The sequence below is a fragment of the Larimichthys crocea genome, chromosome VI (assembly GCF_000972845.2).
Source record: "Larimichthys crocea isolate SSNF chromosome VI, L_crocea_2.0, whole genome shotgun sequence".
Classification (NCBI taxonomy): Eukaryota; Metazoa; Chordata; class Actinopteri; family Sciaenidae; genus Larimichthys; species Larimichthys crocea.
Genome location: NC_040016.1, coordinates 22278902 through 22295702, shown reverse-complemented (window position 1 = coordinate 22295702; position 16801 = coordinate 22278902). Strand labels below are relative to the sequence as shown.

The following is a 16801-nucleotide window of genomic DNA, read 5'->3' as shown; positions in this document are numbered from 1 at the left end:
ACAAAAAAAACCCTCTTGCATTGTTGCCTTGTTTCTATGGAAACAGTGCGGGCTGTGAGACGGATAGGAGACAATTAGGTCAAACTGGAGAGACATTTTGAGGATTTGAAAAATAGAAATGTTTGAACTTAAAAGTCTTGTGTTATGTCATACCTGCCGCCCAGTCGAGGGAGAACAAAACAGGGAGAAAGAGGAGGAGGACTGTTTGAAAGCCTCCTCCTCCTCCTCAGTGTCCAAACAAGGGCAGGGCCTCTTTAGCCATATATGGAGGGGTGGATGACATCACCCGCCAAAGCGGAGCGGTGCCGTTTAGCACAACATTCACCTTTTTCATTGTCCACTGATGACATGTTTGGAATGTGACGGCTAATTCCCCGCGGAGCTGGGCCCCTCCTTCCCTCCCGCTCTGACCCCCGTGAGAGACTCAGCAGCAGCTCAGCCTTGAAAACACTCTCAGCCATGGATCAACCTGCCCTGCATCACAACTCGTTGGTAAGTTTGAGTTTGATTCAAACTTTGCAGGATCTGTTTATCTGAGTGAGGCTGCCTCAGCCGCACAGACTCCCGCAGAGATTAGTTAAACATCTACCAACAGCACATTAACTCCGGCAGGTTGAATCACTGCTACTGTTGCTCTCCGGGTGTCGGGTTCTGCTCATTCACAACAAGATACCAAGCAGCTGGATTCACTTTTTTTATAGTAGCATTGCATACAAAGTGACTGGAAAGATGAGGCGAGGCTGATGCAAAGTGAGGTGCATCGATGCCTGACTGGCTGCAGGGAAATAAAAGATCAGTCTGAGCTCCACACATGTACATGCAAATCAACATGAGAGCAACATTTGTCTGCAAAGAGTAACTTAACCTCCATTGGTTTAACTATCCTCAGGTGTACCCACATCACTGCTGGGTGTGGTTACAGGTGTGACAAAGCCCATTTCTGACCGCAGCCATCACTGACTGTGGGTTTGTTCAGAGGTGAAACCTTTCAGCCTTGGTTTTGGGTTTCCTGTCTGGTTTTGATTGTCTGTTCCACCCTGATTAGTTTCACCTGTGTCTTGTTGCCCTTGTCTTCACCTGTGTATTGAAGTCTGTGAACTTCCTGGATTCAGTGTCACTTCATTGTCTTAATATATGTCAAGCGTTCAGCCTTGTTTTGTCCTTGTGTTTGGGATCTTTGCTTTTCTTTTGGACTTTTTGACCCTTGCCTGCACCCTGCCTCCTGTGGCGTCTACGTTCAGGCCTTTCCTCGAGTTACCTTGCTTGGACAACTCGGACAAAGTTACTGGTTAACATTAGAAGTCAAAATGGCAAATCCAGAAGCCTCGACTTCTGCATCAGCCTGAAACCCGAGCCAACGACGTGTTGCAACTTCACGAAACTGACATTCACACCTAATTCATACAGTGAATACCCAGGCGTACATAGATTAGGCTCTTGTTTTAGGCTCTAGTGTAAAAGGTTTAAGTATATATTTATATTCAATACAGGTATGCCTTGAAACCTGGATGGAGATGTTCTTATAGTTTTGTACAAAGTTGTTTTAGCACTTGTGATCAGTGATGGTGGACTAAAAACTCTTCATTTCATATCTAACATGATATATAAGAACTTGTTGATACCAGTGAAGCCAATGCAGGAAGTATCAAAAACTGCAGTTCCTCTTGTCGTCCATTTGATTCTGGCTCCACGTGACCAGTTGGGTAACTCATCCAGGATTGGTCATCTCCATTGAAACAATGTTCTGCTGATATTAACCTCCACTTATTTGTATTGTATTTCCTCTGTTTGTTTCTTAGACTCAAAAGGCTGTTGGAGCAGGAAAAGGCCTACCAGGCTCGTAAAGACAAGGACCACAGCAGGAGGTTGGAGAAGGTCAGAGCGGAGCTGGTTAAGCTGAAGTCCTTTGCCCTGATGTTGGTAGACGAGCGACAGCTGCACATTGAGCAGATTGACCAGCAAAGCCAGAAGGTCCAGGACCTGACTCAGAAGCTACAGGAGAAAGAGCAGCGTTTGGCGACAGTCACTGAAACCGCCAAGGAGGACGACCAGAAAGTCCTCAAGCTGGAAGCTGAGCTGGAGCATAGAGCAGCCAAGTTTGCACAGGAACACGAGGAGATGACCGCCAAGCTGGCCAGCGAAGAGTCCCAGAGCCGACAGCTTAGACTGAAGCTGGCTGGGTTAGCACACAAGATTGAAGAGCTGGAGGAGAGCAACAAGATGCTGCATAAGTCAGACGAGGACCTGCAAGAGCTGCGGGAGAAGATCAGCAAAGGGGAGTGTGGGGATTCATCTCTAATGGCCGAGCTGGAGAATCTCAGGAAGAGAGTGCTGGAGATGGAGGGCAAGGACGAGGAGATAACCAAAACAGAGACTCAGTGCAAGGAGCTGAGGAAAAAGCTTCAGGATGAGGAGAACCACAGCAAGGAGCTGAGGTTGGAAGTGGACAAACTGCAGAAGAGAATGGTGGAGCTTGAAAAACTGGAGGGAGCCTTCAATAAGAGCAAAACAGAGTGCGCTCTGCTTCATACAAACCTGGAAAAAGAGAAACGTGTTGTGAAGGATCTGGCCGGTGAGCTGGAGACAGTGAAAACCAGAATGAAAGAACTCGAGAGCTCTGAGTCAAAGTTTGAAAAGGCAGAAATGGTCCTGAAGGACGATCTCATGAAGCTGAAGTCCTTTACAGTCATACTGGTGGATGAAAGAAAAAATATGGCGGAGAGACTTAAACAGGAAGAACAGAAGAGTGATGAGTTAAGTAAGATGTTCAAAGCAGAGCAGGGCAAGGTCACGGAGGTCACGGAGAAGCTGATCGACGAGAGCAAAAAACTTCTCAAATTCAAATCAGAAATGGAGATTAAAGTGACGAGTCTCACTAAGGAAAAAGATGAGTTAAAAACTAAACTTGCAAGTGAGGAGGAAAGATGTAGGGAGCTGAATACCAAGATAAGTGGTATGAAAATAAGAATGGAGGGACTTGAGGAGACAGAGAAGGAAATGCAGAGAACGTGGGCCAACAGGGACAAACACAGAAATCCAGATGACGACAACAAAGTCAAAGAGCTCACGTTAGAAATCGAAAGACTCAAGAGCAGGCTCAAACAACTCGAGGTGGTGGAAGGAGATTTAATGAAAACAGAGGATGAGTATGATCTACTGGAGAAGAAATTCAGGACAGAGCAGGACAAAGCAAACACCCTATCAAAGATGCTGGAAGAAATGAAAGGTCAGATCGCAAGAAACAAAGCCATCGAGAAAGGTGAGGTCGTGAGTTCAGAGGCTGAGCTCAGAATTCGCTGCAAGATGGAGGAGGCTAAAACCAGAGAGCTGCGGGTGGACGTCCAGGCCCTGAAGGAGAAAATCCATGAACTGATGAACAAGGAGGACCAGCTCTCCCAGCTCCAGGTGGATTATTCTGTCCTCCAGCAGAGGTTCATGGAAGAGGAAGAGAAGAAGAAGAGCATGAGCCATGAAGTCACCAACCTCACCAAGGAGCTGGAAGCCTCCAAGCGATACAGTCGTGCCTTGAGGCCCAGCATAAATGGTAGGAGGGTGGTCAATGTGACCTCCACAGCAGTGCAGACAGATGTGATGGTCAGTGAACCCGCTGAGGATGAGACGGCGGCAGGCTTCATCCGGAAATCAGTCCTCGAGGAAAACCACTTAATGAGCAACCTCAGACAACGAGGTCTTAAAAAGCCAACAGTTCTTGAACGATACCCTCCAGCCTCAGCAGAACTTGGGGCAGGAAAGTCCTGGATACCTTGGATGAAAAAGAAGGAGGCCATCACTCTCACTCAGACAACTCCTCAGAAGACTAATGGGGCATCCATGCTCCATCCATCTGAGATGACCATGTCCCAAAAGCCAGGACAGCCACTACACATCCGAGTAACCCCAGATCACGAGAACAGCACTGCCACCTTGGAGATCACCAGCCCGCGAGCTGAGGATTTCTTCTCCAGCACCACCATCATCCCAACTCTCGGCCTTCAGAAACCTCGCATCACAATCGTCCCAAAGCCCACAACCGTGTCGTCAAAGAGCAAAGCCTGTGAGCTGATGGGAGATCCTGATAGAGCCAAATCTCCGGTCATGATAACCACCATCTCCAGGACCAAGAGTCCAGACAAGACCAACGGCTGCAGCTCTAATAGCCTCCAGTCACCGGTGTCTATCATCACAGTCAGCGCCACTCCTGTAGCCGAAGCATGCGCTTCACCTGAGCCTCACAACATCACCACAGGCCGCACGGTCATCAAGATGACCCCGGAGAAGCAACCCGGGCCAGCACCTTACAGGAAATACAACGGCAAAAGCAACATCATCACAACTGAGGACAACAAGATCCACATCCACCTGGGTCCACAGTTTAAGAGGCCCTCTGAGGGCTGCAGCAGTCCAGTGTTGACGCTTGGACTGGGCTCAGAAAGCAGCAAGGAAATGCCAACAGGAACGGTGCTCCGCTCCCCACGGCAGTCATCAATGGGGAAGACGACTCCGAACAAAATGACAAGCAGCATAACAATCACACCCGTCACCTCGGCATCCTCCAGGCCGACACAGTCAGTGGTGAGAGCTTTGGAGATCATTATGTTTGGTGTCCGTCTTGTGTTCTTTCTGTGTCATGATGCATACAAGGATAGAAGAAGGATCTGAACCATGTCTAATCTTTTACGTTGCAGTTGCATCTGAAATGTTTCAAAATGAAATCAGGTGGTGTGTGCTCCCTAGATAGCACTCTCTCCAGGTATAAAACAGTGAATTTATAAACATACGATCTCACTGGTCTGAACTAACACTGGAATGCATTAGATCCCACATCCCAGAGAGGTCTTTAAGGGTTCTTGTATGAACGAACACAAAATTTACCAACTGACAATGTCACTCCTTTTAACCAAACACAGGCAAGAAGTGACCGACTTTAAGAGGTTTGCACCTTAAGAGGTTACATTTACAAATAAATAATATGGTGTAATTTAATATCCAACAGGGTCAGCCCCAGTTAACCCCGACACACCTCTGTAAATGGACCCAGTAAGCTTTGATTTCATGATTTGCATGTCACCAAATCAATCAAGTCTCTAGACCTGATTCAGGACCATCAGTACTTGGACATTTCAGTCGCTTAACAACTGGATGGTAGACGACCTTCTTAGCAACTTAATGATCTATTCCTGGCCAGCGTGATGGTGTGGTGGATAGCACAGTCCCGACACAGCAGTAACGTTCTTGGGTTCATGCCAGTCGTCTTGGGAGTTTGTGAAGTTTTCATGCCTGCATGGGTTTGTTTGGTTTCCTCCAGTCCTGACATGCAGGTTAGGTTTATTGGTAAATCTAAATTGCCTCTGTGGGAACTTGTCAGCCCTGTTCAAGGCGTACCCCACCTTTTGCCCAGTGTGTGCTGGAAGAGGCACCAGTCACCCTGAACCCTGCAAGGATTATGCAAGAATGGATAAATGATTGACTCAAACCAAGAAAGGACTACAGTCACTAGAAACTATATGACAGTGAACTTTGGAATACTTTTTCAGATGATATTTTAATCTTTTTCATGTCATTTAACATCAGTCCAGATGCTGAATTTTATGTGTATGAGTGTTAGACGTGCAGGAAAGGACAAAGTCTCTTTGTTGTCACTGTAATGATTGGTGACTTGTTACTTTGCACTGACCTGGCATCTTTTTTTTACCACATTTGAAGTTGCTTAGAAGAATGCCTACCATCGAGTTTATTTGAATTTTCAATCCTGTGCCTGTAATAAAGATGTTAAATGAAATGTCTGAGTTATGGGGGATGGACAGTGATAGGTAGTACAGTGTCCTGAAGCAGGGCTAACCAAAACCATGCTTACTGTGGAGGTCACCTTTTCTTCATGTCCCAGTTACAGAGAGAAGTTAACAACAGATTTGTGTTTTTGTGTTTCTATGATCCAAAATCCTTTCCTCATGTTGTTTTTGCTGTTTATTTTCCAGCCCAGTTCGGATGTGCAGTCAGCTCGGAGCGCGGCCACACGGATCCCTGTGTCAAAAGGTATGAAACCGAGCAGCAAGGCCGTTCTGGGCGTGTCGACAGTGACGCGGTTAGAGTCGCGGGCTGAAAGCCACTCGATGAAAATCGAGCTGAGGAAGTCGACAATTTGCGGCTCTGCCTCCACAGCAGGAGGCAAGATCTGAGCCACCGACGACTCAATGTGAACGTCTCATAATTGAGTTTGTCGCTGAATCTGCTGCCAAATATTAGTTACAGGCCACATCCATACACAAACGGGACTGTGGGACGTCACCTCCTACAACTGCTTAGCTTTCCAAACATTACTTTATTTAATTCAGATCTTCAGTTTGCATTTACACATGATTTTATGTCAATTCAAGGGCAGGTTTTTCAGGTGTTATTTGTTTCTCATGAGGCATCTCTTTGCATGATTAACTTCATCTTGGTGATATTTGGCAGTAGCTCTAGACTTGTTGTCATCATTTACATTTTTCATAGCATGTGTTTATTTCACCGCCGCTTTTTGGAGGTTTCCAGTCACTGGAGCACTGTGAATTGTTTGTGACAGTATGAATTGTCCTCATTTGTGACAGGCACCCAAATAAAAACTATTTATCTCTGAGTATGGCATCGCTTCGTAGCATTCATTTGTTCATGTGTGTGTGTGTGAGCTTTGTGTGCGGGTAAGAATCAACAAGGAAACCTCCATAATATTAACCCGTGCTTCTAAACAAGACAGCCACGAAAACTAATTTTTACAACTTCCATGTTCATGTATGCTTCATGTGATGTTTCCATGGCCTGTGTGAAAAGAATACAAGTCTTATGAGACATAAAAAAGGTATCAATTCAAAACAAAGTGTAAGATGTTTACCACGGACATGTTTTCAGAGAGCACACACATACATAAAACTAATTTTTAAGTCCAGTGTGACTTACACCTTCTGACGATGTAATGTCCCGTGTCCGTCATGAATAAACATCCATAAATCTATTTGGAAGAAGAAAGGCGCCCCTTAGAAGTCCAGAATTTGTCAAGTCAACTTTGTCATCGCTGCCCTATGTACAGGACATACAGAGAACTGAAGTAACGTTTCCCTGCTGCAAACAGCAATAAACATGAAATATAAAATATATATACAAGTTTAAAATATAAAAAGATATTCACAGTGTAGATAAACAGCATGAACAGTGTGAATATATGAAGAATAAAAGATGTATACAGTGTAAACAGTTTGTGTAACATACAGCAACTGACTGTACATCGTGCAATGAAAGAAACAGCAACAGGTTTGTAAAAGTTTGTAAAGTGGCTGGTGCCATTAGTTTGAATTTTAGTTTTCTTCAACATCACAGCGATCCAGTGGAAGTTGTCAGCACAGCACATGGGTGCGTGCAGGAACTGCTATTTGCTAATTTGGCATATGTAATGTTGCTTTACTTTGAAAACTCCTGGTCCAGAGCAGCAAAGACATTTTTTTCTGGAAATATAAAATAAAAATCAGTTTACATCAGAAATCACAGTCATGGGCATCTACCTGGTTTAGTGGTTAATACACACACTAATGTTCTTGATTTGATGCTATCTGGGGACTTTGTTTCTTGATCTCTTTGACCTTTTAAGCATAGCAGACTCAGTAAGTGTCTAGCTCTCTCTGGTGGCCAAATACAACATTACAAAATGACTAAGGATTCTCTTAACGTTGATAAACTGATGCAAATTAAAAATCTGACATCTCAGAATCAGACTGATGTCACAGTCGAGGCCTCACATATCCTCTAAATGTCTCATTGTAGACAAATGCGACTCAATAAACCACAATTATCTGCACGCTATCACGTCTTCTAAAGAGGAGACCGGGGACCAGAATAAAAGATCTCCACAATCTGCCGCCTTAATTAGCTTCTAATAACCAAACAACCAAGAGGATGAGAGGGTGCTGATGTAAGGAAGCTGGCGAGGGAGGGATATGAAACAATGCAGAGAGAGCTGAGAGATGCTGTGATGAGTCTGGAGGAAGCATCTGGAAAGCAGGAGGGTAAACACGAAGAGAGTATAAAACACTGATTTATATCAAGCTGAGTGTTTTTTGTTTCAGCTGCAGCGTGTCGGCCATGACTCCCCCGAGGCTGCTGCAGAGATTTAGGTGGATCAGATGCTCTTCCTGGAAACAACATCAGAGGCTGAGCAGGATTATTAAAATCACATCTGAGCATGATCTCGCATGCCGTTCCTTTCACCCAGAGAAAACTGTTTGAAAACCAAGTGTAGGACCAGGACACGGCTGGGTGACATGCTGAATATCAAGAACCATGATATGAGACTAGACAGCTGCAACTGGTGATTATTTTTTATTACCGAGTCATCTGGTGATTATTTTTTACAATGAATTGTGTCCCAAATTCTGATAGCCTGAGGAGATGTCTTTAGATCATTTGTTATGTCTGATCAACCGAAATATATTCAAATCAAATCAACATGGGAGGAACTGAAACCAGAGAAAATGAAATCAGAGAAGAAAAAATGACTCAATGACGAGGGCTTGCAAAGAAAAAATACAATGTTTGTAGATTAACTGATTAATCCATCTATGAAATAACTACAACTGTTTATGTATTTGCAGAAGGTCGCAGAGGGCTGGAGCTGATCCCAGCTCATGACATGATTTGTTGCGATTTTCCACCACAGGTTCGCTGACGGACTTCAGCTCAAACAGCCGATGCTGAGCTCAGATCTCCGATGTCATGAGACTCCAGGACAAACAGCAAAGCATCGTTTCACCTCTCACCTTACAGCAATAATACAAGACATGATACGAACACGGCTGCAGCAGTCCTTTATGCAGATAGAGTGGTATGTGTGTATGTGTTACGCAGCTAGGAATGCAGTCACTATCTGAAATATAGCTACTTTACAGCTCACACAGGCAGGGGCGCAGATAGTGGGTGTGTCAGGTGTGTCATGACACACCCACTTTTGAATGACCGTAGATCCGTCCCACCCACTTTTATGTAGCTTAACGTTTTGTTTTTTTTTGTTTGTTTTTTTAAACTTTGTCTTCTTCAAATCTTCTGATTCAAGCATCACGAGGAAACCAAAATATGAATTAACATAATATTTGGTTTACTGAGGTGTGTGCTGATGTGCATGCGTTGTGTGTAACAACGCGTACGCATCAAGCAAGTGACTCGTTTGGACTGTGCAGCAAAGAGTGTGGAGTCGTCGTCGACTTTGGTTGCCACGGTTACCAACTGATCACTTGGACAGCTAGCTGCACGTTCAGCACGGCATGGCATGATGAGAAGGACAACAAAAAAGCAAAAGACTATTGCGTCATTTTTTCAAAAAGTCACTTCTGTAAGTAAATTGTACTTTTTAAATATATACTTCATCACACCACATTGCATTTCTGAGAGTCTCGAAGCAATGTCCTCTCGTGAAAGTAAAATCGTACGAGGCAAGAGACAAACTTTCGCCTTCTGTCTCCGCGTAGCCTGTAGCCTACATGTAAATACCTCGTTGGACATTAATAACGTAATGCCGTTTTAATGTTAATCTGACTTTCCTCGCCACGCACGAGCATAGGCAGGGCCGGTCCTAGCTATGGGCAATGTGGGCGGCCGCCCAGGGCGCATTCTCCGTGGGGGGCGCACGAACGCCCGAACGCGCGGGCGCCCCGGGAGCGGGGTGTTGACAAGGCAGAGGGGGGCGTCGGACAGACCGACGGGGGCGCACGCATCCCGGGGCGCACGGCGCATCCAGGGGCGCACGGGCGGCCGTTAGGGCGCACGAGAAAATGTTCGCCTCGGGTTGGGAGGCATTGGCGTCCCCCCCAGTTTCTCAAACCTATCTGCGCGCCTGCACACAGGCTGTGTTTGTAAAACATGATGATGTGCCCTCCAGTGTACCCTTCCAGTGGAGAAAATGTAATGCAGGACTCTCTTTGGTGCCCTATCCTTTGGAGAAAACATGATAAGGTGCAGTCTAGGATACCGTTTCAATAGAGAAAATGTGATACAGGGTCCCCTAGGATGCCCTTTCAGTAGAAAGATGTGATGTAGAGGTGCCCTTTGAGTGGAGAAAACATCATGCAGGAGTCTATAGGTCGGTCTCCAGTGGAGAAAACACTACAAGGTGCCCTTTCGGGTGCCCTTCCAATGGAGAAAACATGAGTCAGGGTGTCCTCATGGTGCTCTTCTACTTAAGAAAGCATCATGCAGAACCCTTAAGGGAACCCTTCTAGTGAAGAAAATGTAATGCATGACTCTCTAGCGTGGCCTCCAGTGGAGAAAACATGATACATGACCCCCTAGGGTGCCCTTCCAGTGGAGAAGGCATGATTCTATTGGAGAAAATGTCATGCAGGGCTCTCGTTGGTGCCCATCTAGTAGAGAAAATGTGATAAAGGGCCCTTTTAGTGGAGAAAACATAATGAACTTTCTGACTCTTCCAGTGGAGGGACCTAAGGGGTGCTGTTTAAAGTGGAAGAATTGCGATGCACAGAGAGGGAAAAGGTTTCAAAGTGTTTCATGTGTTTAAAAATTGCTTTTTGAAAGTTGCTGAATGGAAAGTGTACGGAGAGTATCACAGGTAAATCAGTGGCATGTTGGTTTAAAGTGTATTTAATGGTAATAATAAACATAAGAACCCATGATGACATCATGTGGATATAAACAGGAAACACATGAAGTGTTTGCGAATGTGTGGTTTGTTAAATACACATGCTGCACATTGTTTTAAGTCTGTGTGATCACAGACAGTTTTAATCACACATAATGAATGATCTCTGATTGGTGATGGAAGCAGACACAGGATGAGCGTCTGTACTCTGACTCTGTCCAAAGTGATAAAAAATAAACTCAGTGACATTAGAGACAAATTCAGCTGTTTCTGTGACTCATTGTTTCATAATGTTTGGCTCAGTGGAGACAGACAGCTAAATCATTTCAAAATGTTTTTATGTGATTAAATTATTGCCATCTTATGATGCCTTCAAGTGTCTCACGTAAAATCTTCAAAATTCAGGTATCTAAAATACTTATTTATCATTCCAGATGGAAATATATAGCAAAATTCAGTCTGACTGAAAGAGAGAACACACAGCATGTCAACATATCAGATCAATAACTGATGGTGGAATTCATTGCTAATAAAGAAAACAAAGTTTAACACATTTAAAATCAATCAAACTTTATTTGTACAGCACTTTTCATACAAAATATGTAACACAAAGTGCTTCACACGAAAACCCCGCTCCACTCCCAACACCCACAGTAGCTCAGTCCATAGGGACTTGGGAACCGGAGGGTGGCCCAGTATGGACCAAAGTATGGAAAGTGGACTGAGTGTGCCGGATCACTGCCGAGGTGCCCTTAAGCAAGGTAGCGAACCCCCACAACTGCTCGCAGGGTGCTGCTCATCACTCCACCACCTCTCTCTCTACATTTGCATTTATGTTAAAATGCATGTAAAAATTGGGTGAAAAAATAATTTCCCCTCGAGGGATTAATAAAAGTATCTCTTCTTCTCTTCAAAATAAAAGAAGAAGATATACTTTAACAGGTTTTCACTCAATTTTCTTATTTACATGCATTTGTAAACACACATACAGTACAAGTACAAGGCTCATAGACATGCAGGTGTGGAGAGAGATGGTGGTATAATATAATTTAATATAATATAATATAACATAGCAATCATCTACTCCAGCAGCTTAAAAATAAAAATAAAGGTTATGAATATAAACATGTAGCTGTTTAAATGTAACACCTGTCACCTGTTTATCTGTTATTAGAACAGCGCACGTGCCCTAAACATGTCTTTGGTGGATCTTTGTTTGTGTTCGCTAATTTCCTACATTTCCCGACAGCACTTGAACGCGTCGCCGCTATGTAAATGAACGTGTGACGTCACCGCGCGGTACGTTCACGGTCTTGTTTATAAACTTCCAGCAGGAGCTAGCTGTTAAAGCTAGCCGCGAGGATGGAGACGATCAATCAACCCGCCAAAATCTCCCGCCAAATATAAACCACAGCTGGGTTTATTCGTTTTGTTTATTATTCGTTTATTTATTATTCGGTTATTTCTTGGAGTCCACGGTTGTCGTGCGTGTGTCGTTAAAGGCGGTGCGTTCAGGGACCGATCATGATGGCGTCCAGCTACAACGCCAAAGACGAGGACGGACACATCACGGTGACCGGGCCCGGCGGCGGGACGCTGCGGAGCAAGAAGCCCGAGAACACCGCGTTCAAGCAGCAGAGGCTGCCCGCATGGCAGCCCATCCTCACCGCGGGCACCGTGCTGCCGGCCTTCTTCATCATCGGACTCATCTTCATCCCCATCGGCATCGGCCTGTACGTCACGTCCAACAACATCAAGGAGTTTGAGGTGAGGCGACACCTGCGTGACACCTGCGTGACACCTGCGTGACACCTGCGTGACACCTGCGTGACACCTGCGTGACACCTGCTGTGTCCACACATGATGACACAGCGGGACTCGGTCACGGTCATGTTCATGTTCATGTCTCCGCCCGAACTCCGCCTGAAAAATGCGCAATTTCTGTTTCATCCGTCGTGTCTGTGAAAAGTAACGACTTCTGTAACGTAACTTTAATATTTTCTGAAACGTTACATTCCATCCTTTAATTCGGCAAACATGTTACTAAAAAAAAAATCAGATTTAATTTCATTAATACTCTTCATGTGTCTGTGTGGTCAGAGATCAACTGTGTAGAGTCTGAGCTCAGAGGAAGCATTAAAATGCAGGATTTATGAATGGACTCTGGTATATAATATAATATAAAATAAAATACTATAATATAATATAAAATAAAATAATATACTATAATATAAAATAAAATAATATACTATACTATAATATAATATAAAATAATCTGCAGCACTGTTGGCATTAGACATAACAGGATCTGTAATGACTCAGGATGAACAGGGCCGTTTCTAGCTGTTTGGGGGGCCCTGTGCTCGATGCTGTTTGGGGGCCCCCTGTTTTGTTGTTCCAAACCTTTTCAGATGATCTGATCCCAACAGGCTCGAGTGCATTGATGAATACAGTATAAAATAAATAACTTAATGAATAAAATACAATGTAGCAGCCTCCATATTAATATGCAAACAATAAAAAACATTTACAACACTGCGACCCCTTCAGCACCATGTGATTGACCATCTTTTGGCTGACACATCTCGCAGTGAGTGACGTCTGCCGACAGGTATGACGGGATACGTGACAGTTGCATCATGACTCAGCCAAATCTGATGTGCAAACAATAAAAAAACAAAGAGAGATCCATCTTCGATCTGCTTCGTCTTGCTGGTTGTCGAACCCACCTCCCACCCGTACGCTCAGGACAATCCAAACCTTTCTCGTCTGTTGTTCCCCGTTGGTGGAACGTCCTACCAGTTCCTACAGATCAGGGGTGTCCCTCTCTACCTTCACAGACCTCCTGAAGACCTCCAGCTCTTCAGAGAGGACCTCCTCTTGGTTCTGTGTGAGTAGTCTTTATTGCTACATGTTAATGTGAATGGTTTGGCTTACAGGTTGACTACACGGGAGTCGACATGTCCAGTCCGTGCTTCAACTGCTCCCAGAACTTCAGCTGGAACAGCACGACACCTTGTACCTGCACGATACCCTTCTTCCTGGAGCAGCCGTATGAAGTGAGAATAATGTTGTCATATACAAAATGTTTCCTAAAAATTCACACAGCCAGTTTGAACTTTGTTTTTATACTTTTATCTGAACCAACAGAGCAACGTCTTCATGTACTACGGCCTCTCCAACTTTTACCAAAACCACCGTCGCTACGTTAAGTCACGAGATGACAGCCAGCTGAACGGAGACATGACCTCCCTCAAGGTACGACTCGCTTCTGCAAGACGTCTCCACAGCGTGACCGCTGTCACAGGCTTGAAAATGAATGATCGCACTGCTGAAGCTGCACGAGAACGCGAGATTTCAACTTGGGGAGCCGTAAATCCTGACACGGTTTATTAGTTACACTTCAGTGCACACAGAACTTTGTTTCTAACCGGTCTGTCGATCAATAAACTTCATTTAAAAAAACGCTAAAGTACCTGAAGTGAGATTGTATCTCTCTGGAGTTTGATGCTTCGTATCAAATGAACAAATACTTCCCCTGCTTCCAGCTGTCGCCTTGACAAACTGGTTGGGTAAGAACGTGCTTTGGATCTGTGCTCTGTTGGACAGTTGATGTTTTCTGTTGTAAGCACCGACCTGCATTCTTTCTAATGGCAGCATTTATTTGCACGGTTTATGATTTTATGGTCCCAGTCTCTAGTTCCAAGTCTTCTTCCACACGACATGATGTTCATTTAGTAAATTACGGTCCCATTTAGAGTAAAATAGATGATAAAGCAGGGTATGCTTTAGGGAGTCCGTCCAACTCGACACGCCGAGCTTAAACTAGCAAACCTGAATCCAGATTCTGCACGAACAGATTTTAGTTTCTATTCAGCTGTAACACTTTTTTTCCAACCTCAGGAACCCAGTAAGGAGTGTGAGCCATACGCGTATCACGACAACAAGCCAATCGCACCATGTGGAGCCATCGCCAACAGCATGTTCAACGGTAAGCCAGTTTCCTGCTCTGTGGACGAGAACATGACTGAAATATTTCTAATCAAACCTTTCCTCTTGTTGCAGACACATTGGAGCTGTTTTACAACGACCCCAACGGCACAAAGGTCCAAATTCCTCTGACCAACATCGGCATCGCCTGGTGGACCGACAAGCATGTGAAGTTCAAGAACCCTGGAGCTGGAGAGGCCAACCAAAACCTCACCGCTGTCTTCCAAGGTGTCACTACAAACCTCTGTCAAGATCAGCTGAGCTTTAGTCACCACCGGACCTTCACTTCACTGCTGCTCGTCTCCTTCGATTTCAGGTACAACGAAGCCGCTGAACTGGCGCCGACCCGTCTACGAGCTGGACGCCGCTGCGAATAATAACGGCTTCATCAACGAGGACTTCATCGTGTGGATGAGGACCGCCGCCCTGCCGACCTTCCGCAAACTCTACCGCATCATCAAGTCGCCAAGCAACGGCATGATGCCAACCATGCCCCGGGGAAACTACACCCTGGAGGTGGTCTACAGTATCCTTTACGTGAAACCCACAACATGATATATCGAATATGTTTGATGTGATAACAGTTACCACCATGAGCGAGCAGAACCTCTTTAACCAGTTGAACCCAGACTATCCCGTCCGCAGCTTCGAGGGCAGGAAGCGGATGATCCTGAGCACCATCTCCTGGATGGGAGGCAAGAACCCGTTCCTGGGCATCGCCTACATCACCGTGGGCTCAGTCTGCTTCTTCCTGGGCGTCGTCCTGCTCATCATCCACCACAAGTGCGGCAACCGCAACAACAGCGCCGACATTTCTAACTGAAGACGCCCGCTGACCTCCGGCTCACCTCTGCTGCAGCGATCTTTATTCATCCAGAGGCCAAAAAATGTAACATCCAGCTTCACTGAGGGTTCAAACCGCCGGACGCTGGCTGATTATCGCCAAAATAAATGGGAAAGTAGCCAAAAATTTGCAGCCATAGTCAGATTTTTTAAAATTAGAAATGTTCTGGGATATTTCTGGGGTTAAAATAAGTGTCTGTAAAGTTTACCTGACTTCTCAGACCTCTGTAGGATCTGTAGTAAAGGTGAGCTGGAGCGTTGCTGCTTTACGTCCTGAGTTGCATGCTGGTTAGCCGAGACGTCAATGTGATTACCGAGCTGCTCGAGCGGCTCGTCTTTGTGCCTCGTTTCGTCCGTAAAACACGCTTTCACTGAGTTGTTGCACTTCTAAATAAATAAAAAAAACGTGGAGAGCAAGTTCCACGTCCGAGGGAACACGATGACATGTGTGATTAAACGTTTAGTTTTTATGTATTCAGAGATTTAACAAGTGTTTGCATCGGGGAGCCAGTATTTGCACGTCAGACCTCGGAGGGTTTGAGTCTTGAACGCCGTCTAATCGCTTCATTCATTGTCGTTTACATGCAGTAACAATAGACGATCAGTGCAGCATGATAGAGCAGTAACATGTGATGTCAGTGTGTTGGTCGTTCAGCATTTACACTAAGAAACTAACGCACAGGAACCTGCCAATAAAACAAGCTGCATGTTGAAATGTGTCAGATGTTTAATTTATTTTGTGTTCATGTTTCAGATGGTTTGTTCTTTCTTTTGATACTTCGTTGTGTTGTACTGTTGCTTTAAGAGAATAAATTTGTCATTTAAGTCGACCGACGTGTTTGTTCCTCTTCAAAGTTCATGAAGTAACATCTCTGTAAATGAGTTACACACAGACAATAAGACGCCGTGAAGACGTCATGTCCAATATTCAGAGCATGAAACAGCAGAACAGGTGACACACCTGAGAGCTTCATCAGGAACAGATCAGCCGTGCAGACAGACAGGATGTTCAGACATTCAAAACTCAAGATTTTGTTTCTGATTCAGAAGCTCAGAAGAGAAAAGACAGAAAAGTCTGATTTAAAAAGTCAGATCTAACCACCAGGCAGCTGTCTGTCTTTGTCTGTCTGTCTTCAGTTGTCTGTCTTTGTGTGTCTGTCTTCATAAAAATCTTTCAGGTCCATGTTTGGACAGACAGACAGATGAAGACAGACAGATGAAGACAGACAGACAGACAGATGAAGACAGGTGAAGACAGACAGATGAAGACAGACAGATAGACAGATGAAGACAGGTGAAGACAGGTGAAGACAGACAGATGAAGACAGACAGGTGAAGACAGACAGACAGACA

The 16801-nt window shown here is 44.8% G+C and overlaps 2 protein-coding genes across 6 annotated transcripts in view; both read left to right on the top strand.

Annotated features, from left to right (window-relative positions):
* The window catches only part of LOC104928535 (filamin-A-interacting protein 1), a 33964-nt gene extending 25045 nt beyond the window's left edge, over positions 1–8919 (top strand). For 2 of the 5 annotated variants that reach the window (XM_010742836.3, XM_027279003.1), the window contains exons 5-6: positions 1800–4572; positions 5976–6616. In XM_010742836.3, coding sequence (XP_010741138.2) covers positions 1800–4572; positions 5976–6176 — 2974 coding nt within the window. In that variant the 3' untranslated portion in view covers positions 6177–6616. Of the gene's footprint in view, positions 1–1799; positions 4573–4685; positions 5477–5975; positions 6617–8093; positions 8336–8683 lie in introns of those variants that run through there. The other 3 variants (XR_002042914.2, XM_019275092.2, XM_019275093.2) reach the window with 3 other exon arrangements.
* A 2979-nt stretch (positions 8920–11898) lies between these two features.
* LOC104928534 (cell cycle control protein 50A) lies at positions 11899–16278 on the top strand. The gene is made up of 7 exons (XM_010742835.3): positions 11899–12382; positions 13555–13674; positions 13766–13873; positions 14519–14606; positions 14681–14833; positions 14922–15131; positions 15235–16278. The coding sequence occupies exons 1-7, from the start codon at positions 12140–12142 to the stop codon at positions 15426–15428; spliced, it is 1116 nt and encodes a 371-aa protein (XP_010741137.1). The 5' UTR covers positions 11899–12139; the 3' UTR covers positions 15429–16278.
* Positions 16279–16801: the final 523 nt, after the last annotated feature.

Bases quoted from the DNA above. Each gene is read 5' to 3' on its own strand.
- LOC104928534 (XM_010742835.3), top strand. From the start codon at position 12,140: ATGATGGCGTCCAGCTACAACGCCAAAGACGAGGACGGACACATCACG. The intron at 14,607-14,680 runs GTAAGCCAGTTT...CTCTTGTTGCAG, and splicing joins CGCCAACAGCATGTTCAACG to ACACATTGGAGCTGTTTTAC. The intron at 14,834-14,921 runs GTGTCACTACAA...CTTCGATTTCAG, and splicing joins CCTCACCGCTGTCTTCCAAG to GTACAACGAAGCCGCTGAAC.